Source organism: Patagioenas fasciata, chromosome 4 (genome assembly GCF_037038585.1).
Source record: "Patagioenas fasciata isolate bPatFas1 chromosome 4, bPatFas1.hap1, whole genome shotgun sequence".
Lineage (NCBI taxonomy): Eukaryota > Metazoa > Chordata > Aves > Columbiformes > Columbidae > Patagioenas > Patagioenas fasciata.
Window position 1 is genome coordinate 76,521,659 of NC_092523.1, and position 25,178 is coordinate 76,546,836.

General features: G+C 41.1%; 1 protein-coding gene across 2 annotated transcripts in view; it reads left to right on the forward strand.

Moving 5' to 3' along the window:
• The window catches only part of PPP3CA (protein phosphatase 3 catalytic subunit alpha), a 162,692-nt gene that overhangs the window by 44,886 nt on the left and 92,628 nt on the right, over positions 1–25,178 (forward strand). For both annotated transcript variants that reach the window (XM_065836369.2, XM_065836370.2), the window contains exon 2: positions 21,664–21,864. In XM_065836369.2, coding sequence (XP_065692441.1) covers positions 21,664–21,864 — 201 coding nt within the window. The remainder of the gene's footprint in view (positions 1–21,663; positions 21,865–25,178) is intronic.

Genomic DNA, 25,178 nt, shown 5'->3' on the forward strand with positions numbered 1-25,178 from the left:
CTGTTGATGTTTCCTTTTATTGTGATCGCAGTGCAGTCACAAGACAAACCAAGTGCTACTTCTTGGTAAGCTTTACTGAAGTGGTAAGTAGGTAGCCTTGTGTTGGTTAAAATCTTGATAAAACATTACATTTATTTCAAGTTGTTCCGTAAAAGAATGACCGACTGGCTTCCGATAGGATCAGGCCTATGCTACAGCTTTTGTGGAGCTGTGTGATGTGATGGGGCAGATAATCTCTTCCAGTATGTTTTGTTCCTGTTTCTAACAGATGAGGTGTGGTGGTTTGTGTGGTTGTTGTGTGTATATTTGGGTTTGTTTTCTTTATGAGGTTTTTGGTAATCACAGAATGTCCTGAGTTGTGAGGGACCCACAAAAATCATTGAGTCCAAGTCCTGTCCCTGCATTGACAACCCCAAAATTCACACCGTGTGACTGAGGCATTGTCCAACTTGTATTGCTTTTCCTGCTTCTTTTAAGACTATTTGCTGTGGTCTAATATATAATGACAAAGCAGTTCTAGGTTTATTGTTAAATGTGTGTGTTATTTCATGTTTTAACTGTGTGACAGTGACAACTGGGCGACTGATTCTGTCTATGTGTTTAGCCCTGGGTGATTTTAAGTAATATTTTTTGTGACACAAGAACATTTTAGATGTTTAGAGGTGAGATTTTCTTTTTCCTAACTCACATCGAGGAACTTTATTTGCAACAGATGTTTTTGAAAGCGTGATTGATCATGATTGCGTTATGCTTTCTTTTAAGAGACTGTCCAGAACAAGCTTGCTTAGTCTGCAGGTAAAAATAAGAATTTTGTTTTGTCTCGGCTTTTAATTGCCAACTTTTCAGTCATAGCCTGAAGCATGAAAAATATACATGTAGTATGTATTTTTAGTAGAGTTTTGTGGAGTTTCTGCAATTAAAGAGCTCTTTTAATGATGCCTGAGTCAGAAGAGAATCCAGCACCTTCTCCTATAGGTTTCAGCTTTGTTAGGAAGGACAGTGGGATTGTCACAAAGCAGATGACATAAAGTCAGTACTAGATTAGAGCTTACAGACAAGGTGTTCCTGAAGTGTGAATACCTGCTCAGCTGTTGTTTAAATATATATTACAGTACCACTGTCAGTGTATGATCACAACCGCAATCTCTCCGAAGAGCTTCTTTTTCATCTGCCCTGACCTCCCTGTTTTTCAAGCCCTTTGTGCTACGCTTTCCCTTTGCCTCTGAATTTTAGCTCCTGTTTCAGTGCCACTGAGTTCCAAGTCTTGAGTAAGGAAGGAACTGTTTTTCACATTTGACTTTCTTCTTGTAGCTATTCTTCTTTTTATTAAAGAAAAATATAAATGTTCCTTGTGCCAGTTTCCTTTGGCGAGCAGTTCTCAGTGTGAGAATACCAGTATCTCTGTGTGTCAGAATATGAGTGGGGATAGCTGAGTTTTGGTTAGCCAGAGCACAGATCACTCAAAATTAAATCGACGTTTGTAACTCAGTTTTCCATGCATTTTGTTACCTTTTGGCCAATTCTGTGAACTTTGAAGTTGAAAGCTTGGTTCATTTGTCATCGTAGTTGGTGATCTGGTTTTCAGCCTGGAGGTGAGAAGGCTCAGGGGGACTCTTGCTATGTGTATAAATAAAATACCCCATGAGCGGCAATAACAACAACAGGGCCCGGCTCTGCTCAGAGCTGCCCATGGGCAGCAGAAGGGGCAGTGGGTGTATAATGGAATACAGAGAGCTTTGTTTAAACATAAGAAGCCCTTTTACTGTGAGGGTTGTCAAGCACAGGTTGTCCAGAGAGGTTGTGGAGTCCCCATGCTTGGAGATGCTCAAAACCCGACTGGACACAGCCCTTGGCTTCAACACATCTCCTGTTTGTGAGAGTCTAAAGATACAAATGGCAAACAGTACAGGATTAATGAAAACGGTGAACAGACCAAGATTAAAAAATGAATATAAGACTGTTTCAGTCACATTTATCAGTTCATGCTGCGGCGCTGGATTTTCTGCAACCGCTTTATTTGGAGTGACAGGGAACTCTGGAGCACAGGCTGCTGCCTCTTCTGGTTTCATCTTCCTCCTGTTTGACCTCCGTGCATCCTCCCCTGCAGTTTCCCTTTGCTGATATTCCCCTCCCTGCTGGGCTAAAGCAACGAAACGGTGCAAGCTAACAGAGCATCAGAACCTGTGTACTGTTGGAGGGAATGGGGAGAACCGTGCGGGCATCGCATCTCTGAGAAGCCAAACTTCATTTACCCAGCGCTGCTCGTGTCCTTTGTGCCACGTGCTTACACTTCTCAGATAATTTCCTCTCCCCTCCTCATACTGAGGTGCGGAAAATATAATGCACTACCTAGGAGAGCGCGCTACCAGTGAAAGACTGTAAAAGTGTGATGAGGTTATTAATGATAACACAACAAACGTGTTTTAATGGGTTGAAAAGTCATTAAAATAAATATTTTGGCAGCCAAATGTTCTGTACGTGCCTCTGAAATGGTGATGAGGAGGAGTCTGAACAGAAGGAGTACTGAGGCACACCGAGGTGTGGCACCAGCTCTCCCTTGCTGTAATTAGAGGGCTGGGGTGAACCTCACCACTGCTTGTCCCATGTAGGAGATGGGAACGGGCTGCGATGCAGAACTGAATTTCTGTCCGTAATACCGTCTGTGTTGTCGCCTTCCAGGGTTGACCTCTCATGTTTTCTTCTGAAATGTTTGATAACATTTAATGTTGAAGTGTTGGAGACTAGGGCAGTGTACTAGCAGCAGGAACAGTTAGGATTCTTTATTGTATAGGAGAAATAACTACCTTAAGTGTGGCGGTTTCTTTCTTTCCTATAAGCTTTATAACACTTGCATCCGGATTTTTGTTTATACCTGTTCTTTATGACATTAAAAAAGTATCTGCTGCTGAAACTTGGATGCAGAGGAAAAATGCATTATTATCTTTTACTGTATATATTGCATGAAACCAAGATATACTGAGCGGGAGTTTTATTACTGACTTGTGTGGCTGTCAATTTTGTCTTTCATCTGTTAGGTCTTAGACATTAATCTAAGCTTCAACCATGTACACCAAGTTTATGAGACATTTCTCCTTTATTAGTCTTCAGTAATTTAATTGCAAGCCCTGCACAGTCTCCTTGTTAGGCATAAGCTGCTAAGTCAGGCTTCCTTTCAAGTCTAAACACCCAACTGTTTGATGGCTTTTCCTCTTTCCTGTTAGGTGCTACCTTGCTCCAATGTGTGATATCTCACTAGGTTTGCCAATCTGTGTTTTTTGAACTCTTTTAAAAATAAATCCCCAATCCTTTAGAGTTCAACGGGGCAGGAGACCCACTGAATTGTTAGTTCATTTTGCAAGGAGACTGCAGTAGCTAGTAGACTTGAAGTTTTATGAAACGGAATGGAAGATCGCCGGGCGAAAGCCAAAATGTGTGTTCTAAGCACGGAAAAAGCTTTTTCTTGCATAAAAATGACATTTAAATAATCATGCTCTAGTTTTCCAAGTAGCATGGCTCAGTACTTATCCTCAAGTTGGAGCTCCTTATTTTGCATTCCCTTTGAGCCAAGTTCCTGAGAATAGATCAAACTGTCATTCTTAATGGAGTCAAGAGCCATAAAATAAGGCCAAAGTGCGATGTGTCGTAACAGTGCGGAGCTGGAATGGGGTCCGTTACTGTGAGGGACATAATGGCACATAGCTCATTCTTGCACGCAGGCTGCAGCATCTCAGGATAATGATCTTTGTGATGAGATAAAGTGTTTCTGAGGGAGACTGCCAAAAATGAAGAGTATGAGTAAGACAGTGTGGTGTGGTTTCCCCTCCTCCCCCCCTGCAGAAAAGCACTGTGTTCTGTAGCCCTAAATGTCAAATGAAATGGTAACTTCCAAGTATAAATACACTCTGGAATAGGCAGTGTCAGCTGTGGAAAGCTGGAAACCTCGTCAAAAGCATTGGAAAAATGAGATTTCTGCTCCCTGTTGTGTTGGCTGTATGAATGATCTAGAAGAGCAGGTGAACAGTGAGGTAATGAAGTATTCGTTTATTCAGGGTAGTAAAAGGCCAGCTCTAAAGGATTGCACGGCTGACTTACAGCCCTGCCTAATGAAGCCACAAAACTGTAAATGAAGTTCAACGCAGAGGGATGTGAGTGTGCACATGGGAAACATGAGAAGACTACAGCTCTACCATGCGAGGCTCTGACCTGGCTCTTGTCATTTAGTTGTCGCTCCAGGATCATCTTCCCATGGGTAAAACTCTAGGAAGGCAGGAGCTTGATGCTCCATAGGGCTGAGTAACGCACGGCAAATGAAATGGGAGGCGTTAATAGGGGAAAGGCGAAGAACAAGTCCTAAGACATGGTTGTACAACGGTGTGCCTACATCTGAAATGTTTGGAGCAGTTCTGGACAAACCCTCAGTTCAGTTAAACTATAGCACTGTCTTCACAAGCAGTTCTGAACGCTGTGGTAAGCTATGGGGGAAGTTTGCAGGAATTCAAAAAGTGGATTAAAAATCTGAGAGGTAGAAGTCGATTGAGAGCAAGTACAAAGACCATATTTGGCTCAGGAAATTCCTCAGCTTCAGGTGTTTCCATTCCTCTAGTTTTACAAGTGGGAGTTAATCCTGATCTAACAAAAAGGTTGATTGTATTATGATTGTGATGCTTGTTTACATAAACATAGTAAATGTTAGATATCTATGGGGGGTTTTTTGTGCTAATAGATATCAAAACTCCAACCAAACAAGCAAAAAAAACGCCAAAACCCACAAAACCTCAACCAACAAAAAAACCCTGAAGGAAACCAAAACTTTACCCCAAACCCCAGATATCCCCGTGCTACAACAGCTAAAACCTCTGCAGACTGACATGCGATGTTACAAATACTTCTTCCTCAGAGGAAGACAATGATTCTAATTGGAAATACATATATATTGGGAGGAAAAGTTGTTAGGAGTTTTCCTGGTGGAGTCTCTGAAGGGGAATGTGGCAAACCTTGGAGTGCTGAGCTAATGCAATCAACCAGATGTTCAAGGGTTATTTTCAGTTCTGGAGAAGAGTGAGCCTGCCCGGTGCACTGGGAAACAGGCCTTTTGCACTGAAATGTGTGTAATGCAAACACAAATCAACCCCATCTAACCTATTTTGAGTTGCTGTAGATGCGAGCATTGCTGGAGTTCTGATTTCAGTATGTCCATCTGGTTACTGGGGAATCCCATGGGGAAGAGCTGATCTGGATGCAGTCCATTGTGCATCCCAGAAATTCCAGGGTGAAGTTTGGGGGAAGAGGGAATGGTGTGGAAACCAGCTCAGTATTGCAGAATACGTTTTATCTGTGGTGTGACATTATAAAATAAAGCACAATCCCTCATGTGGAAAAGAGGGATATACATATTTCTTTCCATTCTCTTGGACTCTCTGAACCTCAGAAAGCTCATTCATCATGCCCTTCCTTGCATTTGCTGTGAGGAGCAATGATTTCTTCTTGCCTGCTGAATTAGGCCAAACAATTATTTTTTCCCTTTTGAAATCATGGCTTCATACATGGTTTCTAGCCAGGAAATGTTCTGGGATTCCATTTGGAAGATTTTAAGCATGAAGCGGGATGAAAAATAGACAAACAACTTAACTTGCTTGACATCTGCTGCTAAAGTTGATGCGCATAAATGTGTCAGATCATTTTGGCTGCCTGCAGAGGAGAGAAATACCGAAACCATCAATTCAGCGCTGTTTTGTTTGTCCTGTCAGCTGAGGTTGCCAATTCAAGCGATGATCACTGATGAGGTTTGCAGTTCCATTTAACAGATCTCCATGCATATCTGCCCCTGACTATAGGCAGGGTAGATTGTGACAGCGATACCACCAACATACCAAGTGTAAGCGTAGGACTTAAGTCATTTAGAAATAGCGTTTTTGTAAGACTGAAAATTTAGTAAGTAGGATTTTTTTCCTCCCCCGAAGGAGTTCAATCAGAAGCTATTAAGTTTGACCGTAAAGCTTTAAATGTAGAATTTCTCCTTTTGAATTTGCCATTAAGTATTCATTTTAATATTTAAATATCTTTAAGTGATTAGGACAGTGACGTGGGTTTTAAGATCTTCAGATAGTGAAAAAGGACTGGATATCCACTTACTGTGATTCTTTGGTGCATCCCTTAGGGCACAACCGTAAAACAGGTTTGAGTTGGAACTCAGAGGCCTTAAAGTGTGATAAGTGGCCTCACGCAGCTGTGTCATTTGGTTTTCAGGTTGAGAGGCTTTTTATAATATTAGGTGCCTCAGGCAGAAAACGACATCAATACTGGAGTCAAAAACAGCACTGAAAGCTAATTTGATTATCTGTTTTATAAAGTTTAATTCTGACTTGCTATAGTGAACTGGCATGATGAAGGATGGAAACTACAATAGGGGAGCAGAAGGTAGTTTGGGGCACATCTTTCAGACGCACGTTATGGCTTTTTGGGGGACGGTGCAATTAGTCCAGCAACCCTTGAGATTATTGTTAGTCTAATCTTGAAACTAAGAAAAATGTGAAAGTTATTCTGTGACAGCAACGTGATCTACTATGATAAAACTTGAGAAATGTGGGTTTGAGCTTGTTGACTTGCCCGTGTCTGGATAAGGGATGGATTCTCTGCTGCTTTGGGAAATTCCCAGAGGCGGTCTTGGACTTTGTTAATACACGTTCAAGAAATTAAGCACAAAGGATTTTGTTTCTTGTGTGCTAAATCCTACTTAGTAAACATTAGTATCTTTATGTTCTTAATGCTAAGATAATATTAATCTTAGAAAAGCCTTTGCCGTATGAATGTAATATATAATACATTTATATTTGCCTCTCACTTTCATGACAGAAGGGCAGGATTTTCTATGCTTTATCAAGTTGCCGAGCAATTTGCGACTGCTTCATTCTGCAGAAAATGATTCAGCTGAAGTGCACTTAATGTAATCTCCTCTGTTTCACTGAGTATTTGATAAAAGATAATTGAAAATGCCTCAACTTGTGCTTTAAAAAGTTGTCCTTGTAGTTCAACCAGACTTTGGTTTGCTCTTATTTTTGCCCTGCTCCCTCTAAAAGGTCAGCGGATCTTATTTGTAATGTGAATTATGCTGGAAAGTAAGCGATTCATGGACTCAGCCCAGACCTGATGGAGCAGCCAGTTAAATGTGCATCTAAAATGTAGTTGTTGCATTATTCTCAGTCTTACAGTGCGAATACTGAATTAGTTACCCAAGCAAGTTATTGCTGGAAAATCAGCCTCTTCTTGTTCTAAGTGCTTTTGAACCAATTTTTCTAATTCATTGTAGGACATTCCGCATTTTTCTCCAGAGGACACCACCAGATATTCTACCCCATCTTTCACCGTCCTTTTTGTTAGAAAATAAAGTTGCATTTGCCTTGTCCAACAAAACCGCGATGATTTTGTTGAAAACTGTTCTTTAAAGGTATTCAGGAAAACAAAGTATCTGTTTAAAAAGATCAGATGTGGTTTATGAGCTGAGCAGTCAGAGATTAACAAAGTTTGAAGGAAATGCGGGAAGGAAGAAACTTTAAGCAAATAATGACTGTAGTTTTTATGAAATCTAGAACAACTTTCCAGTTATGAGGTGAAAAATACTCTTTCCACAGTCTGTGTGTTATGGCTGTTGCTGTGCATTACTTCTGGAGGCCCTAACAGAAGTAATATAGTAGATAATTGCGGAGTTTGTCTTCGTACCTTAAGAAGAGACAGAGGGACCGTGGCCGTGTGGCACAGACCCCTGTTAATTCAATCATTTGGTAAAATTATTTGGAAAATGGTTCAAGAAGCTGAAGCCTACGAGTTCTGGTCAGGAACTTGTGAGGCCTAGGCCCAGCAGCATCCACAGGTCTTGGTAGGCCTGTGTTAATTTAACCAAAAATGAGTTTGCGTTCACAGAAACCTCCTTGCTGTGATAGAAGGAGATCAACCCTGCCAAAATGAAAAGCAGAACCCCAAACTCTGTGGAGCTTTGAATACACATCGGACTGAATTGTGATACTTATGTATTCAAAGATGGATTGGTTCTTGGAAATGTTTCTCAATAGGGCAAAACAAACCAAAAACCCAAACCAAAACATAAAATCAAACAAAACACCCATAAAACCAGCCAAACAAAAACCTAGCCCCAACGAACTAACAGATGAAGTGGCTGTGAATGGGTGGTCGAATGCACAGAACAAGTTACACATGGAGTGCCAGTGGGATTTTTGAGAGTCGTATCTCCCTGCCCTGCTACCGCAGTAGTTTATTGCATTGTAATAAAAACACCTGAATTAGACTTCAGAAGATACACAGGGACATGTTTCCAAAACCGGATTAGATGCAAATCACTGCTCCCGTTGAGACTCTGCACATGTTGGATGGCAGGAGTTATTAGTTCTGTTAAGTAAGTCTCAAGCAATAGTGAAAAATACAGCTTTATTTTATGGTAAAGTACCATTGAGATGGCTAATAATACTTACAGTGTGTCTTAGTGTATGGGGAGGCAGATTCTGCAGGCTTTTTAGACACATGGTGCTGGAAAAGTGTGACGTGAATGGTAAAAAACAAGTGCTTTCCTCCCTGTCAGAACTAGAACCGGAATAATGGGCTGTGTAAGTATTCTGGTCTGAAATAGAGCTTTTTTTTTTTGTTCTGACATCTCCAATGTAGCCTACAAGGGGCTTGTTTTAACAAGGATAGAAAAACGCGTTTGTGTCTCCAGTCATAACATGCTCTGGAGAAAAAGGTTATTCCTAATACAGAGGTGGTTATTGATCTCTATTGACTCTATTTATACATTTATTTAGAATTTGGAGTGTTTCATCTTTTTGCTGATGTGTATTACATATATATATATATATATACATACACATGCAATGTATTAATAATGCAACTCAGTTGCATTTATGAGGAAATACTGTAGGCCATTCTGGAAAAGCTGTAGTTGAGTCAGGAAAAGCAGCCGTTCCACTCTGCTTAATATGAAAAGACTATAAAGAAGTGCAGAAGCAAGTTTAAATATCTTTTCTGCTCTCTAGCAGCATTCCAGAGGAATAGTTAGCAGAACGGGAGGGCTGGGAACTGCTGTTGTCTCCCTAATTTGTTCTGTGCTGGAAAACTTGTTTAAAAAAATAGTTTATTAAATGGGAAACAAAAGTATTCTGTACCTTTCTGGTTGCGTTTTGGAGACTTTTGTAATGGGGCGAGAGTTTAAAACCTGATCAAAAAGGGCCCCTTAGGGTAAGGAGGAGCCAAGCGTCTGTCCCTCAGTTGGGTGCTTTGCGATGTCTGACCCGGTTTAATTTGTTTGTACAGGCACTTTGTGTGAAACAGGGAGGGCTTTCGAGAGGTTCGCCTTCTCCCTCGAGTTTTGTGGTGATAAAAAAGGGTATTTTAATACTTCAAACCTGGAGCTACCCGGTGGCTGCCCATAGAACATTTGTGTTCTCCTCTCAGGGCAATATTGCTCCTGAAGATAATGGCTTGGCTGAAGGCACCTTTGAACAGAGGTGAGGTTGCTGTAGTGCATATGTAGAAGTAGTAAAGAAATGCAGAAGTAGTTACCTTTACACCATCCTAAAATTACATTCGACCCTTTGAAGGCAACCGCGAGGCTGATGTGGCCAGTGAAGGTGTTTGACACCCCTGCTCTAGTGCTTTGGGTCAAAATGAAGGTAGCCTGTACTAAGGGGTATCTTTTGGTCTGCTCTTTGGGTATAATACACCTTTTAGAAGGATCTGGAGGATCCAAATTGCCTGGGGTACTCAGAGCCCCAAGATGTGTTTCTTTTTACCCATTCCCTCAAAAACTTGTTCAAATGGAATCGATATTTCTGGTGGTAACGTGCTTTTGGGAGTTTGTACTTGAATTTGTATTGATCGAGTTATTATAGTTTAGGAGCCTTGCTGGATACGATCCTTGAGGCTTTTGGGAGCGTGTGGATTAGTGTCCATTACCCTTTGAATTCAGCTGGAATCTCTCATTTGTGGCGGTGAGACTTCAAGACACACACTTTCCTCAAACTTTTACAAGATTGGTTTAATGTCCTAGGGCGGCACTCTCAGAAGTGACCGGTTGTTCACGTCTGCACGAGGTGTTACCTGTTAAAAACGCACCTCTAGGTTTGCTAATTTCTCAGCTGTGCATGATGTGGGGTGTTTTGTGTGAAGGAGATGAAAGCTGGTACAGCATTTGGTATTTCTTTCTAGTTCTCTATAGCTTTAATAGCTCTCTGACCTCTGTAGGTTTTACCTGTGTGTAGGAACGTACATGCAAACATGAGCATGGAGGCATAGAAATTCATTACAATTTCTGTAATCATAATTCACTCCTTTAGTATTAAACATGTAGGAGTGTCTAACAAGAATATCACGAGTATGCCGTGATAACACTGTGGTGTACATTATTTCCTTAATAGATTGTCTGTTAAATACAAAATATACCAGAGTGTTTTGTTTAGAATAATTGTGCACAGATAAGTATAATAAATATTTCAGGTCCACGTGCAGTCTTTGTTCACCTTACTTGTGCATTTGCTGCAGATGGTGCAGGGTAACAGAAGTTAAAAATCATATCAGGAAGCATAATAATGCATTTTTTTTGAATTCTTTTTATTTGTGCAGAGCTGAAGTTATTTTTTAAAAAAAGCAACAAACACAAAACCTCTTGATTTTGAAAATGTGGAGGGCAAATTCTTCATTTGAGAGAGCTCTGTAGGTTTTAAAGGTGAAACCTTTTGTTGCGCTGTTCCCCGGAGTAACTGTTGCCTTGGTCACAGCATATTCAGAGAAGTGAAGCTGAGGTACTGGCTGTGCAGATCTTCACGTCAGTAAGGTGGATATTTCGACTCCATCTTCCAGTTAATGATATTATGTACCCTTTATTTTTAATGTCATTCTCACATATGGTCGAAACTAGGCGAGCTTTGCCCTTGCTCTGAACAACAAATCACTTTGCAAAGGCGTTAATCCTCTTACCATGGAGGGAGCCATAGCGCACCTTGACAGAGGCGGTTTGAAGTGCTCTTCTTGTGAGTAAATACCAAGCATCTGCAGAATCCCCGCTGGAGGTTCAGCTGAGAGATGCAGCAAATATTTTGCTCCTTCTGTGATGTTTTCACCAGGCCTCATTGGGGTTGCATCAGTCAGCGCACAGCGTCGCCCCAGAGATTTTGCTCTACGTGTGTTACCAAATCACAGGTCGAGCTTACAACAATTCCAAAACCTAAATATCTCTAAATTTTGGATGCCTTGCCAGGTTTTACATTGGTATTTTCACTCCATCTCACAGGCCAACTGTACGCCAAGAGGTCTTAGCGATTGTTTTGTGTAGAGAAATAAAAAGCGTGAGGGGTACTTTTGTTGATTGTTTCCCCAGGCTTTATTAAAACTGCGTGTGTACGTACAAATGTGAAGGAGTTGAATCAAACAGGAGCAAGTCCTCTGTGTGTGGTCACAGATCTGTTCCAGGAGGTGCTGAGCACCCAAACTCTCTTTCCTACTCCCCCCCATCTTGTTTTCCCACTGCTTGTCCAGGCTGGGAAGTTTTCTCTCCCCCCTGAGCTCCTCTCACCTTTCTGCTGCCCATCTTGCTCTGGTGGGGACATTTGTATGAACCAAGAACCACTGAATTCTCTGGCCTAGTCCCACCTTGTCCTCCCTCGTTTGAGTTGTGAGGTATCTTTTATCTGCGTCTTTATTATATGCTTAATGCAAACCCATTGTTCAGTGTGAGGAGTAACTGCAGCCTCGGCAAGATGCTGCTTTCATTTACAAGTAGCAGGAACTAGCCCCTTGATATTTCAATAAAAGCACTAATGATCCCACGTTCCACTTAAGTCAGAGTTGTTTGCTTTGAGTCAAGGTGGTTTGCAGCAATAAAGTCATGCATCTAACAGAACAGAAAAACCAACGGGTGTGTTTGCAGATTGTATGTGCTGGGTGGCTTCTTGGTGCTGGGTTGTGGTTATAGGTTGCTTCTCTAGGTCCTGCTTAGCCTTACGCTGCTTTGCTTCATGATGGTAATAATTTAGTAGGCCAACTATATTAGTTACATCAGTGATGTCAGTATAATGGTATTTCAGATGGATAAATTCCTGTTTCTTGCTAAGATAATTCAATTAAAAAGAATCTTATGGACCTTACAGAGAAGCTCATCTCTTGGTAATACAGTGAGTGAATGGTCTTGAGAGATGAAGAACCAGTGGAAATGTGTGGGCTCGTTTTAGCATTTGAAATCCATTGGTGAATAGATCTAGTTTAGTATTTCTGTGAGAAATAGCTTCTGTGGCTTCTCCTCTGGCTAATGGTGCTTCACAGAATCCCAGAAAGGACCTGGAAAGCTCATCCAGTGCAATCCCCCCATGGAGCAGGAACACCCAGCTGAGGTTCCACAGGAAGGGGTCCAGGCGGGTTTGAATGGCTGCACAGAAGGAGACTCCACAGCCCCCTGGGCAGCCTGGGCCAGGCTCTGCCACCCTCACTGAGAAGAAGTTTCTTCTCATATTTAAGTGGAACCTTTTTTAAAAAAAGCCAATATTCTGCTTAGGAACAGGATGTTTCAGAGAGTATCAGCAAAATGATAAGTTTAGACAGTTTTATTTTTATCCAACATGTTTATTAGGCAGCACTTGAGATCTGAGGGAAGATACGGTTTACAAAAGAAGTATAAAAGCATCTTTAATAAATAAAAGGAGGATTCGGATTAAATGTCCTTTTAAATACAGGACTAGAAGCTTATGCTGAGTGCTTTGGAACTCTGTTACTGCCACGTACACCCAGATAAAGCCCAGAACAGTTTAAAAAAAAGCCTATTAAAGTACATAATGGTCCAATCAACAAAACCTTTCCTTTTAATTTTTTATTTTGCAATCCTGCGTGAGCTATTTTTAAAGAAAAACAACATTCTACGGCAGTCCACATCACTAGATGGAAATAAATATGCTTTGGAGATGGGTCCAGAGCAGAATTTCCATGCGGACAGTCCATGGTGGAGACGAGCCATGAAAACTGAATAGAAATACCTGGGCTGATTCACAGCCATGTTATTGCAGATGAATGCCAGTGTCACTGGGTTTAGCTTGGTAAGTTTTATTTAGACATGGAGAGCACGGTGAGCCCCGTTTCCAAGCTTACAGTGTGATCTGTTAGTGCTGGATTAGGAAGGTTTGTTTAATGGCATTGCAGCGGCACAGCGCGGTGGTGGATGTGGTCCAACATCTTTAGCATTGATCTATGTGAACTGTGATAGCATCACAAGAGAATCAGTTCTTTGAGTGTGTTGGAAAAAGAACAAGTCGTTGGGAAGCGGTTCGTACAACGTACTGGAAGAACTTCCATTACTTTCATTGGGAGGGAAAGGCACCATCACTTGTGGAGGGCCTTTTGCTTTCTCCTCGGGCCTGTTCTGAAAACCAAGGGCCAAATTTCCCTGTTAAACATTCTTGTTTGAACTGGGGTCATTGAAATAGTCTTTGGGTATTTAGTAAAGACCGTGGTGTTTGTGTGGTATGTTTGGTTTGGTTTTTAAATGACTTCTTATGTTGCTGTTTTTCCATATATATGACCTGACCTGTAAACAAGAGAGGGCTGCTATTGGATCCATTAATAGGTGTAACCTGGCACAAATTAGTTTTCTTATATGATCAGGTGCATTTTTTTTATGCCTATCCTGTGCTTCTTCTGTGTTGGTTATGGATGAATGAGCAGAATTCAGTTTAGATATGATCCTGAAATGATGTTTTTTGCATTAATATATGTAGAGCTTGACCAGCGTAAACCAGTATGAGTCAGTATAGGTTCTCTCGTGCAGAAGTATACTGCTTTAAAACTTATGTCAAATGCAAAAATGCTGCTAGAACAAGGAAAGCCATTTGGGAATAAAAAAACCCACCACCCAACCAACAGCACCCCCTCCAGAAACAAAAAATGAACTGTTTTCAGCTACTTTTTAAGGTTAATTTGGCTCCCGCTGCACTTGGTTCGTGTACATATTTCTATTTGTAAGGCTTTACTCTTTAATTTATACAGCTTTGGCCTTGCCTGACAGATTTATGAAGTGCTGCTATGGATCTGCTTCTTTGTGCTTGTCTCATGACCAGCAAAATAATAAACCAGGTTTAACATTTACAGATCAGCACGAGTTTTTGATTTAGTTTGCATGGAATAGTTCAGGCAGGAATGTTTTAAATGTTCGTCACATCCTGATGCTTGTTGGCTTCAGCAAGGTGTTTGGGTGTTTTGTTTGCTTGTTTTCCCTAAGCTTTGTGTTTAAAAAATAAATTAATAAAGCTTATATCATTCAAAGATGCTACTTGCAAGTCCTTTGGTCAGCATTAGCAGCTTAGAGCCTGGATGCAAGTGGTGAAGTACGGAGCTCTGTTACTGTCCCTGTCCCCTTGTCTCTGTCCTGTAGGCTGAGGGCTCTTTGGGCAAGGTATCAATTGCTAGATGCCAAGACATCCGAAATTTGAAATACAAGATTATTTTATTTTATTTATGTTATTTTATTTTATTTCTAAAGGATTAGTTTATAATGCCAGCAGGAATTTCCGTGTGCTCTGCCTGCTGAGCAGCTTCTTGACTTTACTGAAGGAGCCAGAGGTGAGCTGGTGTTTCTGGTTCCAGAAGCTCCTTCTGCAGGCTGACATTTAATCACGGCAACTTCTGTAATGTAGCATTTAAGCAGTGTTTTAAAACCAGAATGTCCGCAAGTGAAGGCTGCTCTACCTGCATTTCCTCATCTCTCCTTCTAGGACTGGTTTTAACAAATTCGTGTGACTAATGCCAGACAGTGGTCAACTTTCTGAAGCTAAATATTCAGTGTGTTTAAACCTTTCCCTGATGGAGCAGCTTTGGAAAGGATATTTGCTTTTCTGCCCTTTCACATCCCGCCGGAGACTTTGAGTTAGACCTTAAAGCTAAGCTGACTTAGGACCAAGCTTGGTCCCAGTACCAAATTATGCTTGAAAGTCATGAGAGGTCTCAGCTACAACTTCAGTTTCTAGGTGAGGAATTGTCTGCAGTTCCTTTGCAGACACTTTTTGTGCATTTTGTACATTTACCTTTTGTACTTTGCCAGATAAGAGGCTGAAATTTGGTAGTGTCAACTGGCTGAAGTAGGTTGAGCCAGAAAGAAGATGATGATGCCATAATGTGTATTGACACCTGAAGGTTATTCAGGTCCTAGAATCAATTATTTTTTCCTGATAGACTGAAATAATTTCACATGTGATCACTTCCTAATTGCTTCCAGCTAGGAGAGATTTCTTTTCTATGGTAAGAGTTCACTATTATCCATCACTCAAGTATTTTGGGGGATGGAGGAGCGTGTCTGATTTCTTATCTAAGTCTTGGAAGACCTTTGGTATTTTCCATTGTTACAGGGTTTTTTTTTCCCCCGACTTTGTTTTCTCCAAATGAGTTGTTCCTATAAAGGAATTTAGACTCTGGATAATTATTGTTCTCTGTTCCAAAAGCTAATAAAAACAAAACTCAACAGTATGCAGTTGGAGGCCTATGGAAAAACTTGGGTGTAACACACAAAGTAGAAAAACAAACTTTGCTGGTGAGGCCAGGAAGCTACGATCACATTTTCCAGTTTAGCCGTGTGTGTTGGTCCTAACTGGGAAAGTTTCCTGTAAAACCGAGTCTTTCCTTTTTATTTTGTAGTTTTTTTAATCCGTGAACTGTGGGCAGGAGGGGATAATAAATGTCAAAGATACTTGTGTATGATCTCAAACACAGGGAAAGGGTATATTTTTGTAGTATTTTGTAGGGGTGCATATTGCTTTGTGCTCTGTAAGACTGATAGGGTTTGTTTGCTTGTTCCAGTAGTTGGCCAAGAGATGCTCTGGGAATGCTGTTAGTAAATAAGCATATAATCTACAATCTTACATTTCAAACAGACCTGTTTCTTGCAATTATGAGGATTTTCTTTCAGACAACTCTTTAAAACCCTTTCCTAGGTTCTCAGGGTATGCTCTCTGATGTGTCTGTTGCATGTAAATGTTCTTCTGTCACTATTTTGTTCAAGTTTTTTTGAGAAACTGAAAAACATTTTTATTACTGTTTGTTTGATAATGATTGAAGGTTAGATTTGGCTGCTTACAGTAATCTGAATTTGTGTGTTACTGATATCAATGCTTTAATTTATTGTAGAAGTGTTCAGGAGGGTTGAAATGGGTACATGTCACACCAGATGGAAATCAAGCCACCAAGGGAGTTCTGTGTGTTTACCCAGGCCTCTGTGTGTTTTATTCCTCTTCATTTGAGCCCAGACTAGGAATCATGTGTCACTGCTCTAATCCTTTTGAAGAACTCCTTTATGTAAGTTTTTCTTCAGGGTTTTTAAGGTTCCCTGTCCTTTAATATAACGAATATTAAATCCTGTATTGGTGGGTGCTTTTTTTTGTTTTTCAAATGGATTTTTGTGTGTTTGTGTGGTGACTTAAGATGTTGAGTCTGTTTTGTCTGTGGCAATAATTCCTGAGTGATCTCCCTGTCCTTATATTGATCCTTTTGTTGTATTTTCTCTCTCCGGTCCAGCTGAGGATGGGGATGACAGAGCAGCTTGTTGGGCACCTGATGTCCAGCCAGGGCCAACCCACTGCACCCCTCAGCCGGTAATTTGACAGAAATGACAGGATTTCGGGCCTGTTCTGTGGTTCCAAGTGACTTTCAGTGCCCTTCCTCTCTGCTCTGCCACTCAACTGTTTGCAAAAAGGTCCATGTATACTTGTTGAAATGGTTGAGGTAGTTGAGACAGGAGCATTTTGTCAAAGATACGTCCACATTGTTGAGAGATAACAAAACAGGCCCTGGCCTGACGTGCGGTCCTGGATTTGCAACCAGTTGGATGCACCTTCTCCTGTGGAGTAACAAAGTGCTACGTTGGGGAGATTTGTTCTTTCCTTTGCAAGATTGAGGCTTAAATCCTGCAAAAGTGTTCTGTGTAAAGAGTTTGCCCTGCTTAGGTATCACAGGGTTATGCTACATGAGGACTGCTTGCAGTGTGCTCCAATGGGTTGGCCTAGGACATGTAATGTGAGGGGTGAAGGTGTGAAACCTATTGATTAGAAGGCCACGCTGAGTGCCTTAGCATCTGGAAACAACTTGGCAATATGTCAGGGACATTATGTGGTTTATTCTGGGGACAGTGCGCGGTTGACATAGCCGTTCCTTTTAGGAATCCCTTCCTAGCGTAGCTTCTGTCCAAAGTTAGGTGAGCTTCTCTCAGGCAATTCTGTATTTGTTATTGTGTTCTCCAGTTATAACTGAAATGTTAGAAGATATTAAAAATAGTCATCAGAGCTGGGATGTTTGATGGAGCATCTTTTGTTATTTTCTCTTTAAATTTCAAACCTTCGTATGTCATGAAATTGTCCTAACAAGGCTCATCTCCATCTTCTGTGAAGCAGTTTCCTTGCCAACCTGTCGTACGTTCTGCTGATGGTACCAAGGACTAGAATTGTTAAATGGCTGTGGCTTCAACAGCGATTAAGCTTCTCCATTGTGGTTGTTCTTCAAGAAAGATGCTCCTCCCCAACATGTTACATGGAGAGGGGTCAGTGATCTTGGGTAAATACTGAGGAGGAGGGACAGGTGCTGACCTCTTCCCTCTGGTGACCAATGATAGAACCCAAGGGCATGGCAGGAAGATGTGCCAGGGAGGTTTAGGTTGGACATGAGGAAAAGGTTCTCCACCCAGAGGTGCTGGACACTGAACAGGCTCCCAGGGAGGTGTCACAGCCCCAACCTGACAGTGTTCAAGAAGAGACTGGACAACGTCCTCAGGCACACGGTGTGACCTGTGGGGTTGTCCATACAGGCACAAGAGTTGGACTCGATGGTCCTGTGGGTCCCACCCAACTCGGAAGAGCTGAGATATTGCCAAAAGAATTATTTTCTTTGTTTTCTCTGTAAATTCGGTACATGTGGGCCTTGTTGAGGAATGACCCCCTTGTCTGCTCCCAATTTGGTTTACCGGTGCTGTTGCTCTAAGGTGACTTCATGCAACAGCACCTTCTTTTTGTTGGTTCTTTATGTAGTACTGACTGTCTTACCCTCAGCTTTCTGTGAAGCAACACCTTGTTCTTGAGTGACATTGATTTAAATATGTCTTTAAACAAGTACAGCTGTGAGCATTTGTGATGGCACTGCAAGAGCTTCTTGGCCATGGGGAAAAAATAATGCTAAATTTCTATAGGAATCCTCATAGTTTCTTATTATTTTATATTGTAGGTTTATTTCCCAGATTTTAATTTCTGACACTTTCGCCATCTGGTGAGCAGATTTAGTGAAAAACAGTCCTCAAATACATCTTGTCTTAAAATGGCAGGTGAAAGCTTGATCTTTACATAAGGGGTAGCTGATTTCAGTGATGTTTCAGAGTCAGGAGCAGCTTCCAGGCAGGCTTTACATCTCGCGTGCCTGCTCTAATGACAGCTAATGTAACGTGAAAACTCATAGATTTTGTTAAAAAAATACCAGAACGTGATTTCCACTTTTAATTCCACTGAGAAAGAATTCTGATTTGAGTCTTGTGCTGTCATAAAATCGGTTGGATATCGTTGTTTAACTGGGTAGAGACATTTTCCTCTCTAAAATTCAAGTGGACAAAAGAAACTTGCGCATTATGAGTGCTATGATACAAATAATTAGATTGAAAATAAACTTTGTCCTCTAAATAACTCGCCCTTCTGGAAATGTGGAACTCTGATATAGTAAATACTTCATTATGGGTGTTGTTATTGTTCAGCAGGAATGCCCAAGAATATACCATGTGTTGAACCATGTTGTAGTTTGGGAATAGATTTTCAAAGCCAGCCTGTAAAGGCTTAGCTATTAAAAATGTTCCTGCCTTTTGCAAACTCAGTTCTGTTGGACTTTCTGAGGTGGTAAAAATAATACGTATCCTCAATCTGAATATTATGAATAAGTAGATGTAAATATATAAATCTGCGGCCTGACTTTTTTTGGCATGTGTAAACACTTGACCCATTTAATAACTTATGCTCTAGCTACTGCTATAGTGTGAATGTTCTCAAAATGCAGAATTGCCAATGCCGTCAGACAAATACAATGCATAGGGTATTGAGGCGATGAGAGTTACTGGTGTGTTTGCCCTGCAAATGGAGGGGAAAGCATCTATTTGTCATACAAGTATGGTGTGCTATAAACATAGTTACATGCAGAATACCGTGTAAGTTAATGAAATAACACAACAAGCATTGCAGAGGAAGATAACTTGAATACTGCTGAAAGCCAGTGTTTCTTATGGGCAGCCTCCTCCGAGAGTATTAATTTACTGTACTGCTTCATTTTGAAATGAATAATATATAAACAAAATAATGCTTGCTTTGCCACATGCTTGTATTTTATTTATGTGTGCGCACACGGGCCGCTCTAATTAAGCACAGCTCTTTATGGTTTATTTATTTGTTGTAGAGAGGCTGCTTAATATTTGAGAGGAACTGTAACGATGTGTGTGACCTTTTCAGTAGCTGCGTTATGGGTAAGATGGGTTTTGCAGGAGCCTGCAAGAACAGTACAATAGCAAGTTGATCTTTTCCTCCATTTGCTGGAACACACTCAAGAGACCTGAAAGCATAAGAGAAAAATAATCAATATTGAGCGGTTGAAAAGTGTTTTCTTGTGTTTTCAGATCTCAGGAGGGTAAAGGGTTAAAAACTTTGTTTCTTTGCTTTTTGTCGTGGTCTCTGTTTTATTATCAGAAAAAGAAAGTGGATATGGAGAAGCTGATGGATACCCGTGTATTGAGATGGTAACGTTGCTATATATAAAGCAATGTAAATTAAATGTTTGTTATCTTTATAGAAAGATATTGTCTGATGCAGGCGTTTGTGGGTGATACCTGTAAAGAATGATGGTTAACTGCCTTCCACGTGAACGTGACCATTTCTGATGTCGTTCCTCTGTGGAAGCTCTGTGTGTGTACATACAAAATTAACATCCTCATCATGATAGATGCAATTTGTGCCTTATTCAGTCACTCATGTTTTTGCTAATTAATCATCTGCTATTGGAACAGTGTCTTTTTTCCTTTAATTAGCCGCTGGTACATGTTAGAAACCTGCCTGCAGAGCTCTTGCAGTGCTGCAGTGTGTGCCATGTTCTTCTCTTTAACCAGTGGGTATCATTTGATAGTTTTTGTTTGCTTGCTTGTCTGTTTTGCTTTATCTTTATACATGTAAAAAACTCCTTCTAGTGTACATGCATATGTGGTAGTTACCTCAATGTAATAGTAGCTAATTATACATGCTTCTCCAGCCAGACTCATTGGAGACAAGTAACAGATCTACTTTTCAATACAGGATCATTAGGATGAGCTGGCCTTTGGGCTTGTGGTTTTTTGTGTTGTTTTGTGTGGGGTTTTTTTGTTTGTTGTCTGTTTTTTGTGGTGGTTGTTGTTGTTTTTCCCTTTGAAGAACCACTGAGTTCTCACTCACCTCCCTTTTTCTCACAATGATTATTTTGTGTTTTATAATGGATCGTTCATAGCTCAAGTATAAGCCATCTTGCTTTTGAGGAATTAGGACTTTCTATAGGTGTATCTGGCAGGTTCACAAAGCACATATCCTCCTCATTTTTGTGAGCATTGTAGCATACACTTAACCACAGTAACTGTGAAGAGCAAGATGAGGTTTTGGTCTTTAACAGCCTCTTACCATAGAAGTACCATTTGAAACCAACTAATTTAAAGCAGTCTCGGAGTTCTTGTTGGTTGAGAAGATTGTCACAGATCTACAGCAAGGCTTTCCAGAGCTGAGGGCTCTATTTTAACTTCATTGTTGGCTGTAGGTGTCATTGCTTGAGGAGAATCCTGGTGGCACCAGGGATGTTGTAAACTGTCACCTCATCCCCTTTTCGTCCCGCATTTAAGGCTGAGAGCACTTGGGCTTCGTTGTATTGCAAACACCCACATTCACTAGTTCCCAGCAGACTATCAGCGAGTGGACCACAAAACCAAAAAAACACTGAGCCAAAAACCCCCAAATCTGTGGAAAATAACTATCTGCTCTATTACTTCTGGTAGAGCAAGCGAAGAGTTCTTGCCTTGGACTTACAATGGTGTATGCGATTTGTGGACTGTGTCCTTCTGTGAGGAGAATTGGAGCTAACAGATGTATTGATCAGCTGCATTAGGGTTCCATGTCTCCCGATGTGGCAGAGCTCCCAGCAGGACACCCTGCAGGGGACACAAGTGTCCCCAGCCATGCGGGCCCCATCCTCTCCCTCCTCATACCTCCTATTTATCCATTTATTTCCGGCATTATATCAATGTCCTGTAGTGCTGCTAAAGCAATTTAAGCTCCGTTCCCTTTTTTCTCCGGTATTCCCGTGCCTTTTGGGATGCTTGTTTGAATGTATCTACCTGTTCATATGGCCTAAATCATCATCTCTATTTTTATAAGCACGAATTAGTTGGTTTTGCATGCATGAATAATGTAGCCTGCAGAATACGTGCACGTTAATGGTATCTTTAATCTGTGTACGACTGAAACCACAAATTAAGAGGCAGTAGAAAACTCATGCTAGCGCTGTTTTGCAGCAGAGATGTCTTTTGAAATGCGTCATTATCAGCAACAGAGACTTTACTGTAAAACTGATCAGATATTTATTGTGTTTTTTTCCACTCAGCTGTCCCGTTTCCTCCAAGTCACCGGCTCACAGCTAAGGAAGTGTTCGATAACGATGGAAAACCCCGTGTGGATATCTTAAAGGCGCATCTTATGAAAGAAGGGAGACTGGAAGAGAGCGTTGCTTTGAGAATAATAACAGAGGGAGCTTCAATTCTCCGCCAGGAAAAGAATTTGCTGGACATAGATGCACCAGTCACAGGTCAGTATGGAGTTACGATGGTGGGGAGGGGATGGTTGCTGGTTTGGCACATGATATGTAATGCATTAGTGAATGTGGCTTCCTAAGGAGCCGAAAGGCAGCTCGGAAAGAATTTCTTCTGTCCAATACTCGATTCTCTTTCTCTCTGCTACCACTGGGATAATGGAGGCCATCAAGCAGCTTGTGAATTAGAGAAAAGGATCACATCCACTAAGCGCTGTTTCTGAGGCAGAGAATGCTTTTCGTCTTTAGGAGAAGATTAGAAGACCTTCCTTAAATTTGATAAGTCATCTGGCCTTTTGCACCAAATATTAATTACATAATTTTATAGATGTCATTTACCATAGTAGCACCATCCAGATGTACGGGCAGCGTTGGTCTCTGAAGTTACAATGGTGTCGGGGTGAATGGAAATTTTAATTAAATGCTAAGAAAAATAATGAGTGCAGCAAAAAGGGAAGAAAAAGAAAATCAGAAGAACCCCAGTTTGTGTTGCCTGGGGGATTAATGAATTGTGCTGCTTGCAGAACTCATCCTGCCCTTGACTATCAAACACTACCACCCACTCATTAATCCTCAGGAAATGCCTTTTACTTTGAATTTCCTTCTCTAATTGTCTACTGCCTCCAACTGCATTCTGAACATATGAATGCGTTTGCTTGCTCTAATGTGCCTCCACCCCTGTTTTGTTGTTGTTATCGGATATGAATGCGTTTTTGGCAAGAAATGGATCTGTGGCACAGAAAGTTAGCTGTGGGGCAGATGATCACTAATTCCAGCCAGCTTAAACTATGAAACCAAGCTATAAAACGCGATTTAAGAAGCCAGGTCATTTTGTCACTTTTGTTTCTGGAGAGCCCTGACAAAAGGAAAAGAAGTAGGTTCATGTGCTGCAGAAGCAGCGTTAACCAGTCCCTATTATCAGCACTGGCAGCGTTCATCAAAACTACTTAGAAGTAGCAAAACCTTCATTTTCAGACAACTTTCTCTGGACCGGAATGATGCACAAGTTATTAAAGCTTGTAATTTGAGAAACGACGTTCAAATAGGAGTTTGTAGCTTGACCTGGAGAGGTAATGTGTGTCATCTTTTATGTAATAATTATCTTGTCATGCTGTCGGGCAATCCTGATGGAAAAGATGTCAATCATGTTGTAGCTTATGCATGATTAAAGGAAATAGGATGGATTAAAGGATCCCCCAAGCAGACTGAGAATGAAGTTCTACGGACATTTTCTTTGACTTCTGGATAAATGAAAGAGGTCGTAGAGATGCAATAGCATTGTCCATAACTGAGTGGCAGACATGCAGAAATTCTACCTTTTTGTGGATTTATTTCTTTTAAGACTTACTTTTAAATCCATTAAGAGATGTAGACTGTAGGAGGACAGGTCTGGTGTGTTGTGTCCCAGCTGATTTCCATAAGTCCATGTTTAATGTTCTCTCTCTCTCTCTCCCTCTTTTTGATTTTTCTCTTTAAAAATTATTTCCTAAGTGCTTTTGAAGGTATTGGAATTGTTCTGAATTATATTTTGGAGATTAATTTCCTGAAGGTCGCTCCATTGTAGAACACTGGTATAATTTAAGTCTTTGATTCTTTTTCCAGCTCAGCCCACATCTCGCTTTGTTCTGCCTTTGAAATGTTTCTCAGGCGGTGATTGCGATAGCGCAGCGTTCTCAGGGTGGCCGGGAGCTCCTCTCTTTTAAGCTGGCGTAGGAAAGCTGGGCTCCTGATGCTTGTTAGCGGGGTAGCTGGGAAGTGCTAATGTTCCGTATGAACAAACATGAAAGCCGGAGTTGTGAAAGCGATCATCAAAAGGAGGAAAAACACGATGAGGGGGAGGTTGGGAAAGCTGTTGTGGGCCTGCCAGCTTTCTTTGTACGAGTAGAGTGGCAGCAGGTGAGTGGATAAAGAGAATATCAATTGGTGATGTGGTACAAGTTCCAAGTGTACAGGCAACCAAGAAATAACTATGGAGTAGAGGAAAGCTTGTTTTTCAAACATATGGAAGAAAAAACCACAAAACTACAGGTAGAGTGGAGAAGAAAATCAATTTTAGGTTTCAGAAATGGCGAGCAGTCTTGTTGAAGAGTGACAATCGGAAATCATTAATGTGGCATCCTTTGTGGGAGATGCCTTCATCTTTTAGAAACGTATCCCTGTAGCTGGTTAATGAGATGGCGATCATCTAAAAGAAGAGGGAGAGAAAAGTGTAAGGATTGCAAAGGGCTGTGAATTAGTGCAGTGACACACTTGATAAATGTTAAAGAACGTGAAAAGTGTTTTTTCTTAAAACCTTATCCCTCAGTTTGAAATTTCTCTTTTGTCTATTTTAAGGGGTGAGATAATTGTCCTCAGGAAAAAATAATAGAGCTCTGCGTATAAGCAAAGTCACGTGAAATAGAGTGAGTACATACAAGACCTGGATTTGTGGGAGAAGATGATTTATACAATGCAGGGAGGCATGCAAACAGCCTTAATGTGGAATGCACTATCCATTATTTTTCACTGATGTTAAAAACTTTGTGTCTGTGGTCAGTTGGGAGCACCAATGTGATTGTCATTGTGAGTTAATACATTCTGTTTTCAAATTTGGCAAAGTTACAAGCCTTTTGAAGTGTTGCTGAGGAATTCATTTGTAACCTTCGCTGAAATTCTCGTAGTTTGCTACATACATATGTACGTGTATGCATAGTTTGCTACAGTTCTGGCTTAGAACCAAGGTGAACTATTCCTGCATAGGGCTGCTGTTCACTGGGTATTAATCTGAGCAGAGACAGAACTAAGAAGAGACTCCAAATCCTCTGCTATCAGGACTCTTCTTCCATCTGGGAAGCGTTGAGGCAACTTTGGCTCATGAGTGTGAGTTGGGAAGGACGGAGAGAATTGGGTCAAAAAAACCTGAAGGCTGAAAGTAGGGATGAAAAGAGGTGACAGATGAGGAGGACGTTGTGTCTGGCTGCTTGACTTGAAGGCAAGAATATATGATCGAGGTGAAGAGCTTGGGAGACAAGGCAACGGCCTTCACCCAGCAGGGAAGGGGCAGAGTGAGGGGACAAGGATGCTGCCACCTTCCTGTGTGGATTGTACCTGGATTCTTAATCCGTACCCTCTCACTTTGGAGGCATGTGATCTTCAGTTTAAGCTTAGGGGTTTAATGAGGTCAATCTACCACTAGACTACAGCTGTTCAGTGTTTAGAGGAAGGATGTCTCTATGGCAGCCTTAGAATTTCCAGTCCTGTTTTATGTTCATAACAGGATAAAAACACATGGAGAAATTGGCTCATTTTTAATTGTGTGTTGTTTTTCTTTT